This window comes from Bubalus kerabau, chromosome 1 (genome assembly GCF_029407905.1).
Source record: "Bubalus kerabau isolate K-KA32 ecotype Philippines breed swamp buffalo chromosome 1, PCC_UOA_SB_1v2, whole genome shotgun sequence".
Classification (NCBI taxonomy): domain Eukaryota; kingdom Metazoa; phylum Chordata; class Mammalia; order Artiodactyla; family Bovidae; genus Bubalus; species Bubalus kerabau.
In genome coordinates this window covers 127621774-127638356 of record NC_073624.1, presented here as the reverse complement: position 1 = coordinate 127638356, position 16583 = coordinate 127621774, and the positions used below count along the sequence as shown (strand labels likewise).

Sequence of the window (16583 nt, the reverse complement as noted above, 5' to 3'; positions counted from 1 at the left end):
GGGATCAAACCTATGTCTCTTGCATCTCCTGCCTAGGCTGGCAGATTTTTTACCTCTAGCACCACCTGGGAAGCCCTTGCTAGAACACAGATGTTCAATAAATACATCTTGACTAAATGGATGGATGTTCAATGAATGTAATGTCTGTCACCAAATTTGCTTGGGAGAAAAATCAGAAAAAAATTAGAAAAGTAGGAAGAAGCTACTTGGAATGGGTCTTTAAAAAAACTACAATACATCAGCAGGGCAATGGAGCACCAAGCTAGAAGCTGCTGCTGCTGCTGCTGCTAAGTCACTTCAGTCGTGTTCAACTCTGTGCGACCCCATAGACGGAAGCCCACAAAGCTCCCCCGTCGCTGGGATCCTCCAGGCAAGAACACTGGAGTGGGTTGCCATTTCCTTCTCCAATGTATGAAAGTGAAAAGTGAAAGTGAAGTCACTCAGTTGTGTCCGACTCCTAGTGACCCCATGGACTGCAGCCTACCAGGGTCTTCTGTCCATGGGATTTGCCAGGCCAGAGTACTGGAGTGGGTTGCCATTGCCTTCTCCAAGCTAGAAGCTATTCCAGGCCTGAAGAGCAGTACATCAGCGGGGCAATGGGGCACCAAGCTAGAAGCTGTTCCAGGCCTAACAAGCTACAAAGACAAAGGCAGGAAGAAACAGAAGACCGCAAAACACGCTTGGAAACAAGCAATGGAGTGTATGAGCCCATAATGACAGGGAGCACTTGGCCCAGTGCAGCTTCTCCACTGCGCATATAGCTCTATCAATACTCTCTTTCCTCAGTCACAAGTAGTTGTCTTACACCACGTAAGATCACAGTTATGTGCTGTGAAAATCCTCGAGTATGTCCACAATTTACTTAATACTCCTCCTTTCAAAAAGTGGCACCTAATTCCCTTTCTCTCAAACATGAGGCTGAGTTTTAAAACTGCCTCTTTTCTAACTAATAAACTACAGCAAAATGACATGTATGATATCCAAGATTAGAACATAACAGCACTGTGGTCTTCTCCCTCCCTCTATCTGGGGAAGCCAAATGCTGTAACACAAGGACACTCAGGTAGTACTATGGAGGGGTCCACACGGGGGAACACAGAGCTGGCTGCTAGACCAAGGCCTAAGTGACTGATAGTTGTGGATCCTCCAACTCAATTCAAGTCTTCAGATGACTCCAAGTTATCTGAACCAACAGGTAACTAAGCCTGTCTTGAATTCCTGAACTACAGAAACTATAAAGAATAGGATGCTGAGGGAATTCTCTGCTGGTCCAGCGGTTAGGTCTCTGCAATTTCACTGCAGAAGAGCATGGATTCAATCCCAGGTAGGGGAACTAAGATCTTGCCTGCCACACAATGTGTCCAAAAAAAATAGGATGCTGGACAGAGGACAAGAGTTACGTGTATTTTGTTTTATACTTTGTTTTGCAATGAGAAACATTTTTCCCAAGTTAATATACTGAGAAAAGAGAATCTGGGAATAAATATACACATAAAATTTACATGCACTTGAGTGCCCACTCTCTGCAAAGAGATATAGTGAAAACAAAAATACAGCATTTCCCTCCTGGTTCAGTGGTTGAGACTTCACCATCCAATGAAGAGGGTGTGAGGTCGATGCCTGGTCGGGGATCCCACATGCCTCATGATCAAAACATCAAAACAAAAAATAGAAGCAGTTATTATAACAAATTCAATAAAAACTTTAAAAATGTTCCACATCAAAAAAAAATCTTAAAAAAAAAAGCCCAAAAAGTCTCCAAAAGCCTAGCGGAGAAAAGAAAACCAATACACGTTTAAAATATCCGTACATATATAGTTGATATGTATGCTTGTGTATCCGGTGCACAGTAATTTTCAGTTATGTGGCAGGTCTGATGTTAATTAATGTTTACCTGTGAAACTTAAAAGGGAAAAATAAAGTCAAGACTTTCGTAATCTCAATTTTTCATGACAGACCGAGCACCACTGCAAAACCTCCAGGAAAATTCTGAGACTGATGCATAACATAGTTAAGTGATCCTTTTTACAACCTCTTTAGTTCTCTTCCCTTCACCAGTGTACATGATAGAGAACTTACATTTGAAGGCCAACATCACAGGTGAAGATGAATTAACATCCTTCCCTTCTCTTCTCTGGTTATGTGGGAAATTGTCATGCTTCCTTTTCCTGAACCCTCCTGATCCTTACATAGAGAAGGAAAAAAAGGTTGGACAGGGCTCTCCCATCGCCAGGACTTGACAACACATAATATACGTAAACCCCTTTCTTCCTTAAAACCAGACCTCCCCTGGACCGTCATCGCAGAGACTTTCTCAGCAAACGGACAGAAAAGCAGCCCTACCTTCCCCCACCACCTCCCAAACCTTAAGCTCATCCAAACCTCCCACAATAGGTTCCCTGATCTAGAACAAGGTGGGGCAATTACCGAACTAAGATAAAAATGGCTCGAGGATTAAGGAAAAGAGGTAAATAGGGCCAATGTGGCCGGGGAAATCACCAGGGCCGCCGCCCCCCGAGTCTGCGCGGGGAGAAAGCATCTTTCAAGGGTGGGAAGTGGAAAATGCGACAAAAACGCTGGATTAAATAAATAAATCACGCCCAAAGCTGTTGAGGATGCCACCTTCTTTGCTGCTCATGTCGTCACGGCCTACGACGAGAAGAGAGGAGACTAAGCGCCTCGGGGAGAGCAGGGTACGCGCGGCGGCCGAAGAGCCCTCAGCGGCACCCTGTACAGCCGGCCGACGTCAACGCACTAGCCGGAAGCGCGCGCCAGCAACCACTCAGGCTTCTCTCTCCGCCCGCGCACACTTCCGGCCGCGTTCCCGCCCCGCCTCCGCTGGCTCTGCCCCGCGCTTGGCCCGAGGACCTCGCTCCCGGGTGCTGTTGTTGCAGCTGCCCTCTGTTGTGCCTGAAAACAGAAGCGACTTTACACGCTTTTCCGTATTAGCTGATCATAAAAAAGACGACTGCATCCCTCTGAGAGTGAGAGCAGTGTGAAGGCTGGAGACGAACGGAAGATGTATGCTTTTTTCTTTTTCTCAAGGCGCCATTGGAACACCCTCGCGTGCGCCCCCGCATGGGCCCCTGGCCCCCGCGCGGTACATAGTGGGAGTTGTAGTTCGCCGCTGGAGGCCGCCCTGCGGCGCCGGGGAACCTGCGGGTGAGAAAGGGAGCTTCCCCGCGTCTCCTCTGCAAGGGTTTTGTTATCGAGGCTGAACCTTACAGAGATAGAAGTCTTTTCCGTTCCGGGAGGTGACGCCAGAAGCTAAAGTGATGAAAATATGCATATCAATCAGTGCAAGACGTTGCTGGTTCTTTCTCCCCTGTGTGTTCCCCTCCCGCCCCTTCCTCTCCCCCTTTCCCTCCCTTCTTGTGTCCTCGGTTGTGCTCCTCTCCGGAATGCCTGCTTTCGCAGTGGTCTCCGTCGCTGAGTGACTGTGTGACCTTAAGGAAGTAATTCATCTCTAGCTCAATTTCTTCATCTGAAAAATAGGGGTAAATTTGGACCCGCCTTGTAGGATTATTTGACCATTAAATGAGTTACCACTAAGAACCGCAGAAGAGTTTTTCACAGAGTAAAGTCTCAGTTAAAGATTAGCTTTGATACCCTTCTCCCACCGTCGCTTTCCAAAAGGAACATGCGCTACAGCATCCTCTAGGGTAGAACTCAGGCTGAGGCTGGACGGCCTGGAGCTGGTTGGGAAAACACAAGTACTGGTTGGGAAAACACAAGTACTATATTTTAGTACGTTTTCCCTAAATAACCTCTTTATTGTAGGCACTTTATATACACAGTCTTTCCTCCTTGTTTATTTAGTAATAAAGTGTCACGCGAGTGTATGTTCCTCGGTTCTTCGTCTCATCACAACCAAGATTTGGAATGACGGACATTAATAGCTCTCAGGTCTGAAAAGGGCCATGTTATAGCTCGTAGACAAATCAATGTTACAGCTCTATTTTATTTAGAAGATAGCAGGAAAATCCATCTTTGAGGCGTGAGGGCACATCGATCCAAAGACCCGAAGAGAAGAGCGCCCCAGCGTGTGGGAGAGAGAGAGAGAGAGACCTAGCTTTGGCTCCTCTATTTATATGTTTTTCTCTCCCTGGGCCTGTCCTATGTAAATTGGGCCATTCAGGAGTGTGTTTTTTTTTTTTTTTTTTTACCTGAGGTCCTCACTCCAGTCCTCGGACCTTCTTTTGTTCTATTTTCGCGGGCTTTTCCCTTCCTTGCCTTTTAGCCACCGCCATTTTGGACTCCTTTTCCCTATTCTACCTACCTAACAAAAGGAACAGTGATTGAAATGAAATAACTTGGCAGTGATTTCAAGCTCCTGACAGACCTGTGTCATAGGAAGGTTTTCTACTCTAGCTAATCTCTAGGGTCTCTTCAGCTCTTGAGCAAGACGCTTGGGAAACACCACCCATTTCGTCTCTACAGCTTTGACTACATGTATCAATTAGCCAGATTACTTGTGAATAAAGTAGGCTCCTGAAGACCTGGACTGAACTGCTTTGCTGATGTACTGAACTGCTTTGCTGATGATGTTGGTCGTAAAATTCCGAGTTTGTGTGAAGTCTGATCATACTGACCCTTATCTACCAGTGGTCTTCTACTTGACCATGACAAAAAAAAAAAGAGGGAGAGACAACTTTCATATAATTGTAATCATTTTAATGTGACTCCTTCTACATATAAGGAAGCCAGTTATTTACAACATTATTAGAGGCAGTGCTTACTTGAACTATATAGTGGGAAAAGGATATTTTTCCCCATTCAACTGGTATAGCAGCTCACAAGACCTCAGCTTTCCAAAACCTGGATCCATCATATCCTTTTCTTTCTCCAACCACCACTCCTGTTCATCTGTTCAACTACAGCAGTGTTTCATTGAACTTCTTTTCACTTCTTTCTCATTAGAAACTTAGTTTCTGACCTATAATGTTTCATAACCTATAATGATGCCTCAGAGTATAATACTTAATGGAGGTGAATCCCAGGAATACTTTCCCAGTACTCATTTGCATATGTCGTTACCCCAGGTGTCCCAACTGTAGCTACTCCTTTGGCAGGAAATGCCTCTCAACCTGTGTGGCACCTGCAGAAGGCATCTCCACCCTGTCTTCTTGTTTTATTGCTTCAAATGCATAAACATACTTTTGGTACTTAATGGGACATATTTTCTTTTGTTATTAAGGGAAAGCTACCACCCTAAGTTGGGGAAAGGAAGGTAAAAGATTTTCAGTAAGAGTCCACATCTGGAATGGTGTTCTCTCCTCCTCATATTGCATTCTGTCTGGCCATATTTGACTCTGAATAAAGTCCTACACCTTTTAAGTGTACCTGTTTTTATTCAGTCCGTAAATCCTCACATTTTGTCACCTTTACAGGAAAAAGTACCACATGCAAAAACTGGTTTTGGTTACTTAAGAAAGCACAAAGTCAGGTAAGAGACGAAACGCAGGCCAGCACAAGGGCCTGCGCTTCCGCGTTTACATTATTGTGTGCTTATTACATAAAGCGCAGGGCGCGGGGGACCAGGGACCGAGGTGGGACAGGCAGCTATGAGCAACTGCCAGAAACGTGAGTGACCATTTCTAAAATGATAAGTATAATATTTAAAAGATACTTGTAGGATCTAAAGTGGTATCGTGAAGTGTACACATACCATTTCACAGATATATTTTTCAAGCAATGCTAGAAAGTAATAGGAAATTAATGTTCTAGATCTTTACTGAAGAAGGAAGTTGGTATTTGAGGGAGTAATAGGGATGGGCAAAACCACAATGAGATACCACTTCACATCCCACTAGGATGGCTATAATAAAAAAAATTACAGAAAATAACAAGTATTAGTGGGGATACAGAGAAATTAGAAGTCTCATATGTTGGTAGGAAGGATGTAAAAAGGTGCAATCACTATAGAACACAGTTTGGCAGTCTCAAAACTTAAACATGGAGTTGGCATATGACCCAGTAATTCTACTTCTAGGTGTGTACCTTGTGCACAAATGATCATAGCAGCACTCTTCATAATAAGCAAAAGGTGGAAACTATCCAAATTTACATCAGCACATGACTGGAGAAACAAAATATGGTATATCATGGAGTTGAAGATACCAAGGGAAAATTTCATGCAAGGGTGGGCGCAATAAGAAGCAGCAAGGACCTAACAGAAGCAGAAGAGATTAAGAAGAAATGGTAAGAATACAGAAGAAATATGCAAAAAAAGGTCTTAGTGACCCTGATAACTGTGATGGTGTGGTCACTCACCTACAGCCAGACATCCTGGAGTGTGAAGTCAAGTGGGGCTTAGGAAGCGTTACTATGAATAAAGCTAGTGGAGGCATTAGATTTGCAGCTGAGCTATTTCAAATCCTTAAAGATAATGCTGTTAAAGTGCTGCACTCAAGATGTCAGTAAACTTGGAAAATGCAGCAGTGGCCACAGAACTGGAAAAGGTCAGTTTTCATTCCAGTCCCAAAGAAGGGCTATGCCAAAGAATGTTCAGACTACTGGACAATTGCACTCATTTCACATGCCTAGCATGGTAATGCTCAAAATGTACAAGTTAGGCTTCAACAGTACATGAACTGAGAACTTCCAGATGTACAAGCTGGATTTGGAAAAGGTAGAGGAACCAGAAACCAAATTGCAACATCTGTTGGATTATCGAAAAAGCAAAGGAATTCCAGAAAAACATCTACTTCTGCTGCATTGACTATGCTAAAGCCTTTGACTGTGTGGATCACAACAAACTGTGGAAAATTTTTCTAGAGATGGGAATACCAGACCAGCTTACTTGTCTCCTGAGAAACCTGTATGCGGGACAAGAAGCAACAGTTTGAACTGGACCTGAAACAACAGACTGGTTCCAAATTGGGAAAGGAGTACATTAAAGCTGTATATTGTCACCCTGCTTATTTAACTGATATGCAGAGTACATCATGAAAATGCTGGGCTGGATGAATTACAAGCTGGAATCAAGATTGCTGGAAGAAATATCAGCCTCAGATATGCAGATGCACTCCAGTGGCAGAAAGTGAAGAGGATCTAAAGTCTCTTGATGAGGGTGAAGGAAGAGAGTGAAAAAGCTGGCTTAAAACTCAACATTCAAAAAAACTAAGATTATGGTATCTGGGCCCATCAGTTCATAACAAATAGATGGGGGAAAAGGGGAAACAGTGACAGACTTTATTTTCTTGAGCCCCAAAATCACTGCAGACTGTGACTGCAGCCATGAAATTAAAAGACACTTGCTCCTTGAAAGGAAAGCTATGACAAACCTAGACAGTGTATTAAAAAGCAGAGACATAACTTTGCCAATAAAGGTCCATGTAGTCAAAGCTATGGTTTTTCCAGTAGTCACATAGGGATGTGAGAATTGGACTGTAAAGAAGGCTGAGCACCAAAGAATTGAGCTTTTGAATTGTGGTATTGGAGAAGACTCATGAGAGTTCCTTGGACAGCAAGCAGATCAAATCAGTCAATCCTAAAGGAAATCAACCCTGAATTGGAAGGACTGATGCTGAAGCTGAAGCTCCAATACAATGGCCACCTGATGCGAAGAGCTAACTCATTAGAAAAGACCCTGATACTAGGAAAGATTGAAGGCAGGAGGAGAAGCGGGTAACAGAATATGATGGTTGGATGGCATCACTGACTCAATGGACATGAGTTTGAGCAAACTCTTGGATATAGTGAAGAACAGGGAAGCCTGGTGTGCTGCAGTCCATGAGGTCACAAAGAGTCAGACATGACTTAGTGTCTGCACAACAACTATACAATGAAATATTATTTGGCAACAAACAGAAATGAAATACTATCCATGCTACTATACAGATACATTATACTAAGTGAAAGAAGTCAGTCACAGAAGCCCATATATGTGATTCCATTCATTTGTAATGTTTAGAACAGACAAATCCGTAGGGACAGAAAGATTCATTGCTTAGGCCTGAGAGAAATGGGGGGCAGGGGATAGAAGAGTCATAACTAAAGGGCATTGGATTTCTTTTTGAGGTAATGAAAATGTTCTAAAATTGACTAATGATGCTTGCACATATCTGTGAATATAGTAAAAACACTTGAATTGGATGAACTGTAAATAGGTGAATTATATCTCAATAAAGCTATAAAAAGTTTTTTTAAAGAGTGAAGAGAAACAATCTTTTCAAATTCTGTAAATATATACATGTAGATATGTAGACATACTTCAATGTTATTAGTTGTTGTTTTTCAGTCGCTCAATTATGTCTGACTCTTTGCAACCCCATGGACTGTAGCATGCCAGGCTTTCCTGTGCATCACCAACTCCCAGAGATTGCTCAGACTCACATCCATCGAGTCGGTGATGCCATACAACCAGCTCATCCTCTGTTGTCCCCTTCTCCTCCTACCTTCAATCTTTCCCAGCATCAGGGTCTTTCCCAGTGAGTCAGTTCTTCACACCAGGTGGCCAGAGTATTGGAGCTTCAGCTTCAGCAACTGTCCTTCCAATGAATATTAAGGGTTGATTTCCTTTAGGATTGACTGGTTTGATTGCCTTGCTGTCCAGGGACTCTTAAGAGTCTTCTCCAAAACCACAGTTATAATTGTAATAAAATATATATAAAATATTTTTCCTTTAAGGATCAGGTAATCTTCAACAAATATTTCTGTTCATAGCTTATTCCTGGCAATATGATTTGTGCCATTAAGGACACAAGTATTTTCTTATTTATTCAACAAGTATTTGTTGAGCACCTACCATGTTATATTAGGTTGGTGCAAACATAATTGTGGCTCTGGATCATGAATTTTGAATCATTATGACTAGGCTCAAACACATCTTTCTTATATCAAAATAGGAACCATTACAATCAACATATTATTGCCAATGAGAAATAAGTTTGCTTATCCCTATAGCATAAAAATCCATGATTCAGGATTCAACAAACACTTGGAAAGCATTTTTATGCCTCCTGCTCTTTATGAAAACATTTTCCCTGCAAAACATTGTCGAGATGCTTGAAGAAGTGGTTGACCAGAGGTCAGGTGAATACAGTGGATGAAGGAAAACCTTAATGTTCCACTTTTGAAGTGGTGGTTGTTCAATGGGCAGTCGGGCACTGCTGCGGAGAATCGGGCCCCTCTGTTGACCGGCGCCGGCTGCAGGCATTTGTAGTTCTCAGTGCATCTCGTCAATTTGCTGAGCATACTTCTCAGACGTGATGGTTTTACTGGGGTTCAGCAGGCTGTGGTGGACCACCAGCAGTGGATCGGCAGCAGGCCACCAAAGAGTGACCATGATTTTTTGGTGTAAGTTTGACTTTGGGAAGTGCTTTGGAGCTTGTTCTCAGTCCAGCAACTGAGCTGGTCATCTCTGGTTGTCATACACAATCTACTTTTTATCGCATATCACAATCTGATCCAGAAATGGTTCATTGTATTGTATTGAATAAGGAAAGATGACACTTCAAAATGATTTTTTTTTTTAAATTTCTGGTCAGCTCATGAGGCACTCAGTTATGGAACTTTTTAAACTTTCCAATTTGCTTCAAATACCGAACATCTGTAAACCATAACATCAACGGTGGTTGATGTTGAATTCTGCCACAACTTCTCATGTAGTTGTAAAAGGATCATCTTCGATGATGGCTCTCAATTGTCGTTGTCAACTTCCAGTGGCCACTGTGCTCCTCAACTTCAAGGCTCTCGTCTCCTTTGCAGAACTTGAGCCGCCACTGCACTGTATGTCCTTAGCAGTTCCTAGGTGAAATGCGTAGCTGATACTGCAAGCTTTCTCTGCTGCTTTACGACCCATTTTGAACTCAAATCAGAAAATTGCTTGAATTTGCTTTTTGTCTAACAACATTTCCATAATCTAAAATAAATATAAAATAAACAGCAAATAATAAGTCATTAGCAAAAAAAAACATAAAGTGAGAAATGCACATTAAAATGATGTATATCAAACCAAATTTATACAGAAGGTATTCCAATATCAAATGGCAAATTTCAACAATGCAAAAACCACAATTACCTTTGCACCAACCTATTAGATGCTGTTCTAAGTACTGGTGATCCCTGGTCTTATAAAGTTTATTTTCTAGTGAAAGGAGACAAGTGAAGGACAAAATAAATAAAGTATTTGGCACTAGGAAGTATAATGGCTATAAAGAAAAAGTGAAGAAAAGAAGAGATGAAGGTTTCCTGGAATGGGGTTAAGAGTTGCAACTGTGAAAGGATGGTCAGAAAAGGCCTTCCTGGGAAGGGGGCATGTGCCATAGGTCTGAAGGAGCAGAACAAATGGGCCATGCAAATATCTGGGGTATTTGCCCCGCCCTGTGTGCCATGAATTCTTCCCTTTCTCTCATATATATACTTTTTGTTTGTTTTCTTCTGCATCATTCCCACCACCAGACAAACTGGCTGTCATATAGCATCTGGTACAGCATGCACATTCAATATTTGTTGAAAGAATGAGCAAATGATATGCAGCTACATGGTCCCCATCTGTAGATCATCTTTTGTGATGGTAACAGTTTTGTTATAGTAACTAGTTGAAAAGAAGCTTTAAATTTTAATGTAGTCAAATTTATCAATTTTTTCCTTTGTATTTGTGTATTGGATGCCTTGTTTAATAAAGTCTTTCCTATATCAGGTTGGGGGCTTCCCTGGTGGCTCAGATAGTAAAGAAGCAAAACAGGAGACTTGGGTTCGATCCCTGGGTGAAGAAGATCCTCTGGAGAAGGAAATGGCTACCCACTCCAGGTATTCTTGCCTGGAGAATTCCATGGACAGAGGAGCCTGGCAGGCTACAGTCCATGTGGTCACAAAGAGCTGGACACAATTGAGTGGCTAACACTTTCACTTTTCACATTAGGTTATGAAAATATCACCCTATATTTTCTTATACAAGTATAAAACTTGCATTTCCATTTATGTTTTTATTCTACCTGAAATAAGTGTATATATTGATAAATGATTATCATATGTCCACATATTGACGTTTTATCGTTTCTCCACTGATTTAGAGCAACACAGAGGTCATCGATATTGCATACACGCTTGGCTCTGTCTCAAGTTTCTTATTCTGTCCCACTGGTCTGTCTGTTTATATACCAGTAGCACATTTGCAGTCATTTCCCATCCTCACTCTTCAGCCCCTGGAAAGCACTAATCTACTTTCTGTCCCTGTGGAGTTGCCTATTCTGGATATTTCATACACATGGAATCATACAATATGTGTCTTTTTGCATCTAGCTTCTTTCACACAGCAAAATGTTTACAAATTCATCTACCTCATACTATATATCAGTACTTCAATCTTTTCTTGGCTGAATAATATTCATTTGTAAAGATGTGTATATGTAATATATATATGTGCTATGCTTTATCTGTTTATCAGATAATAGATATTTGGGTTGTTTCCACTTTTTGGCTATTATGAGTAGTACTGCTGTGAACATTTGCCTGCAAGTCTGTATGTGAACATACGCTTTCAGCTCTCTTGGGTATGGACCTAGGAATAGAACTGCTAGATCATATGGTTCCTACTTATTTTTAAACTGGCTTTCCAAGGTCTATGAAAAACCTTGTCCATCTATTAATTAAAATGCACTGGGTATATAGAGTAATGGGGGAGAATTTATGGCAATGAGTTAACTCTATTAACTATGGTAATTTCTCCTGATTTATTTCTTTTTTTAAAGTCCTACACTGATTGAGTTTCGCTTAACTTTGATTATATTTATTCCTAGGTTCATTATATTTTTATTAGCTTTATGCTATGTGAAAAATTCTTAAAAAGATGGGAATACCAGACCACTTGATCTGCCTTCTGAGAAATCTGTATACAGGTCAAGAAGCAAAGTTAGAACTGGACATGGAACAACAGACTGGTTCCAAATAGGGAAAGGAGTTCATCAAGGCTGTATATTGTCACCCTGCTTATTTAACTTATATGCAGAGTATATCATGTGAAATGCTGGGCTGGATGAAACACAAGCTGGAATCAAGATTGCTGGTAGAAATATCAATAATCTCAGATATGCAAATGACACCACCCTTATGGCAGAAAGTGAAGAACTAAAGAACCTCTTGAGAGTGAAAGAGGAGAGTGAAAAAGTTGGCTTAAAACTCAGCATTCAGAAAACGAAGATCATGGCATCTGGTCCCATTACTTCATGGCAAATAGACGGGGAAACAATGGAAACAGTGAGAGACTTTTTATTTTATGGAGCTCCAAAATCACTGCAGATGGTGACTACAGCCATGAAATTAAAAAACACTTGCTCCTTGGAAGAAAAGCTGTGACCAACTTAGACAACATATTAAAACGCAGAGACATTACTTTGCCAACAAAGGTCCCTAGTCAAAGCTATGGTTTTTCCAGTAGTCATGTATGGATGTGAGAGTTGGACTATAAAGAAGGCTGAATACCAAAGAATTGATGCTTTTGAACTGTGATGCTGCAGAAGACTCTTGAGAGTTCCTTGGACTGCAAGGAGATCAAACCAATCAATCATAAGGAAATCAACCCTGAATATTCATTGGAAGGACTGATGTTAAAGCTGAAACTGCAATACTTAGGCCACTTGATGCAAAGAACTGACTCATTGGGAAAGAACCTGATGCTGGGAAAGATCGAAGGCAGGAGGAGAAGGGGACGACAGAGGATGAGCTGGTTGGATGGCTTCACTGACTTGATGGACATAAATTTGAGCAAGCTCCAGGAGTTGGTGATGGACAGGGAAGCCTGGTGTGCTGCAGTCCATGGGGTTGCAAAGTGTCGGACACAACTGAGCAACTGAGCTGATGAGCTTTACAGTTTTGAAGTGCTATGAGTGGGATTTTTTTTTTTTTTTTTGCATATTAAACTGGTTGTCTGACTAGTAGGTAGACATTATTCTGAGTCAGCAAAGCTTGAATACTAAGTCTGTGTAGTTATCTTGTGCAGTATCGAGGGTAGTGTTATGCACAAAGCTACACTTTTAAGATGTTTAAGATATTTATAACTGCATTATAACAGAGGGGGAAATGAATGTCTAATAATAAATGAAAGACTAAAGTGGGTATTTGGAAATGATATTAAGGTATTGTAACACAGAGAAGTGTATGATTAGTTAAGTGAAAAAAAGTTGAAGTTGAATTTAGTTTGATCACAACTGGTATTAAAAAATACACAGAAAAACATGTTAATGTATTTTGCTCACATGTGTATAATGAGTTGGAGACAAAGCTGATGAGAATACATTTTGGAGCAACTCTTCTAGAAAGCACTTTGGCAATTTGTACTAAGACTTTTTAAAATGATGTGAAGCCCGCATACACTATTAGTGAGAATGTAAATTGGAGAAGCCACTGTGTAAAACAGTAAACACAGTCCTCAGAAAAACCAAAAATAGAATGACCTTATGATCCAGCAATGTCATTCCTCAGTATATACCCAGAGAAAACAAAAAAACACCAATTCAAAAAGGTACATGCACCCCAGCATTCATAGCAGCATTATCTACAATAGCCTAGATATGGAAGCAACCCAAGTGCCCATCAACACTGAAAATACATGAATAGATAAAGAAGATGTGATATAATGAAATACACTCAACAAAAGAATGAAATTTTGCTATTTGCAACAACATGGATGGACTTGGAAGGTATTATGCTAAATGAAATAAATCATACAGAGAAATGTATGTTGTCACATATGTGGAATCTAAAAGAGAAATCAATACAATGAAACAGCAACAGACAGATATAAAGAACAAAATATTTAACTGAATCACTTTGCTGTACACTTGAAACTAACACAACATTGTAAATTCACTATTCCCCAATTAAAAAAGAATTATTGGTTACCAATAGGGAGAGAGTCAGAAGGAGGGGCAAGATGCGGGAGGGGAGTAAAATATACTATGTATAAAATAAATAAGATGCAAGGATATATTGTACAGCACAGAGAAATATAGAAATTAATTTGTAAAACTTTAAGTGAAGTGTAATCTATAAATATTGAATTGCTATGTTGTACACCTGAACTACTCGGAGAAGGCAATGGCACCCCGCTCCAGTTCTCTTGCCTGGAAAATCCCATGGACAGAGGAGCCTGGAAGGCTGCGGTCCATGGGGTTGCTGAAGGTCGGACATAACTGAGGAACTTTGCTTTCACTTTTCACTTTCATGCATTGGAGAAGGAAATGGCAACCCACTCCAATGTTCTTGCCTGGAGAATCCCAGGGACGGGGGTACTGCTATCTATGGGGTCACACAGAGTCGGACACGACTGAAGTGACTTAGCAGCAGCAGCACACCTGAACCACTATAATATTGTAAATTCAACAATTCAATTTAAAAAAAGACTTTTAAAAATGTTTATACCAGTTGACCTAAGCAATTACACTTTTTAAAATTTATCCTAGGCAGCTACTCAGAAATGTAAACAAAGACTTAGATATGGATTCAACATACTAGAGACTAGCTAAATTTGGAAACAATTTTCTGTGTAAGAATAAGCAAGGGTAAGTTGTATAAATTATGATGTATCCATCGGAATGGTAATTATGTAACCATTATAAACACGTTTGACAAAAACACTTTAGTGTTTTTATCACAGAGTTATAATATAATACTTTTGTCAAGCTATGAAATTTTACCTTACTTACAAGCTAATAAGTTGTTGTTGTGCAGTTGCTAAGTCCTGTCTGAATCTTTGTGACCCTATGAACTGTAGCACGCCAGGCTTCCCTGCCCTTCACTATCTTCCAGAGTTTGCTCAAACTCATGGCCACTGAGTCAGTGATGCCATCCAACCATCTCATCCTCTGTCACCCCCCTTCTCTTCTTGCCCTCTATCTTTTCCAGCATCAGGGTCTTTTCCAATGAGTCAGCTCTTCACATCAGGTGGCCAAATTATTGGAGCTTTAGCTTCAGCATTAGTCCTTCCAGTGAATATTCAGGGTTGATTTCATTTAGGATTCACTGGTTTGATCTCCTTGCTGTCCAAGGGACTTTCAAGAGTCTTCTCCAACACGATAATTTGAACTCATAAATTCTTTGGCCTTTAGCCTTTTTTCTGGCCCAACTCTCACATTGTGCTTGACTACTGGAAAAACCATAGCCTTGACTACATGTATCTTTGTCAGCAAAGTGATATCTCTGCTTTTCAATTCATGTTTAGGTTTGTCATAGCTTTCCTTCCAAGGAGCAAGCATCTTTTAATTTTGTGGCTGCAGTCATCATCTGCAGTGATTTTGGAGCCCAAGAAAATAGTCTGCCACTGTTTCCACATTTTCCCCATCTACTTGCCATGAAGTGATGGGACTGGATGCCATGATCTTAGTTTTTCGAATGTTGAATTTTAGGCCAGCTTTTTCACTGACCTCTTTCAGCCTCTTCCAGAGGCTCTTTTATTCAACTCTTCGCTTTCTGCCATTAGAGTGGTATCATCTGCGTATCTGAGGTAGTTGACATTTCTCCCAGCATCTTGATTCCGGCTAGTGATTCATCCAGCCTGGCATTTCGCATGATGTACTCTGCATAGAAATTAAATAAGCAGGGTGACAATAAACAGCCTTGACGCACTCCTTTCCTGATTTTGAGCCAATCCATTGTTCCATGTCTGGTCTAACTGTTTCTTCTTGTCCTGCATACAGGTTTCTCAGGAGACAGGTAAGATGGTCTGGTGCTCTCATCTCTTGACGAATTTTCCACAGTTCATTGTGATCCACACAGTCAAATGCTTTAGTGTAGTCAAGAAAACAAAAGTAAATGTTTTTCTGGAATTCCCTTGCTTTTTCTATGATCCAGCTGCTGCTGCTGCTGCTGCTGCTAAGTCGCTTCAGTCGTGTCTGACTCTGTGTGACCTCATAGACGGCAGCCCACCAGGCTCCCCCGTCCCTGCCTGGGATTCTCCAGGCAAGAACACTGGAGTGGGTTGCCATTTCCTTCCCCAATGCATGAAAGTGAAAAGTGAAAGTGAAGTTGCTCAGTCGGGTCCGACTCTTAGCGACCCCATGGACTACAGTCTACCTGGCTCCTCCATCCATGGGGTTTTCCAGGCAAGAGAACTGGAGTGGTTGCCATTGCCTTCTCCGTATGATCCAACAGATGTTGGCAATTTGATCTCTTATTCCTCTGCCTTTCCTAATTCCAGCTTGTACATCTGGAAGTTTTCAGTTCTAGTACTGTTGAAGCCTAACTTAGAGGATTTTGAGCATTACCTTGCTAGGCATGTGAAATGAGTGCAATTGTACAGTACTTTGAGCATTCTTTGGCATTGCCTTTCTTTGGAATTGGAATGAAAACACCTTTTTCAGTCCCATGGTCACTAGCTGAGTTTTCCTAATTTACTGGCATATTGAGCGTAGCACTTTAACAACATTAGCCTTTTACTATTTCACAGATGCTAGCAGAGAAGGTTAGAATCATGGGTCAGAGATAAAAACCTGAATTACTCACAACAAGCAATGTATCATGTAGCATTGGTTTCCTTTGCTTCCCAATTTCCACAGGAGAAATGCAGAGGAGCCCAGATGAATTCCGTGCACATAGCAAATTTTTGTCACAGCTGAAGGACACTGAACTAGAGGCTCCACTGT

At 41.2% G+C, this 16583-nt stretch overlaps 1 protein-coding gene across 6 annotated transcripts in view; it reads right to left on the bottom strand.

The window, feature by feature from the left end:
• The window catches only part of TSNAX (translin associated factor X), a 37353-nt gene extending 34575 nt beyond the window's left edge, over positions 1-2778 (bottom strand). For all 6 annotated transcript variants that reach the window (XR_008717064.1, XM_055588211.1, XM_055588240.1 and 3 more), the window contains exons 1-2: positions 2623-2778; positions 2080-2184 (exon numbers count right to left, since the gene is read on the bottom strand). Coding sequence is in view for 5 of the 6 variants with exons in the window: in XM_055588211.1 (XP_055444186.1) it covers positions 2080-2184; positions 2623-2638 (121 nt within the window). In the remaining variant the exon portion in view is untranslated. The remainder of the gene's footprint in view (positions 1-2079; positions 2185-2622) is intronic.
• Between the last annotated feature and the right edge of the window lie 13805 nt (positions 2779-16583).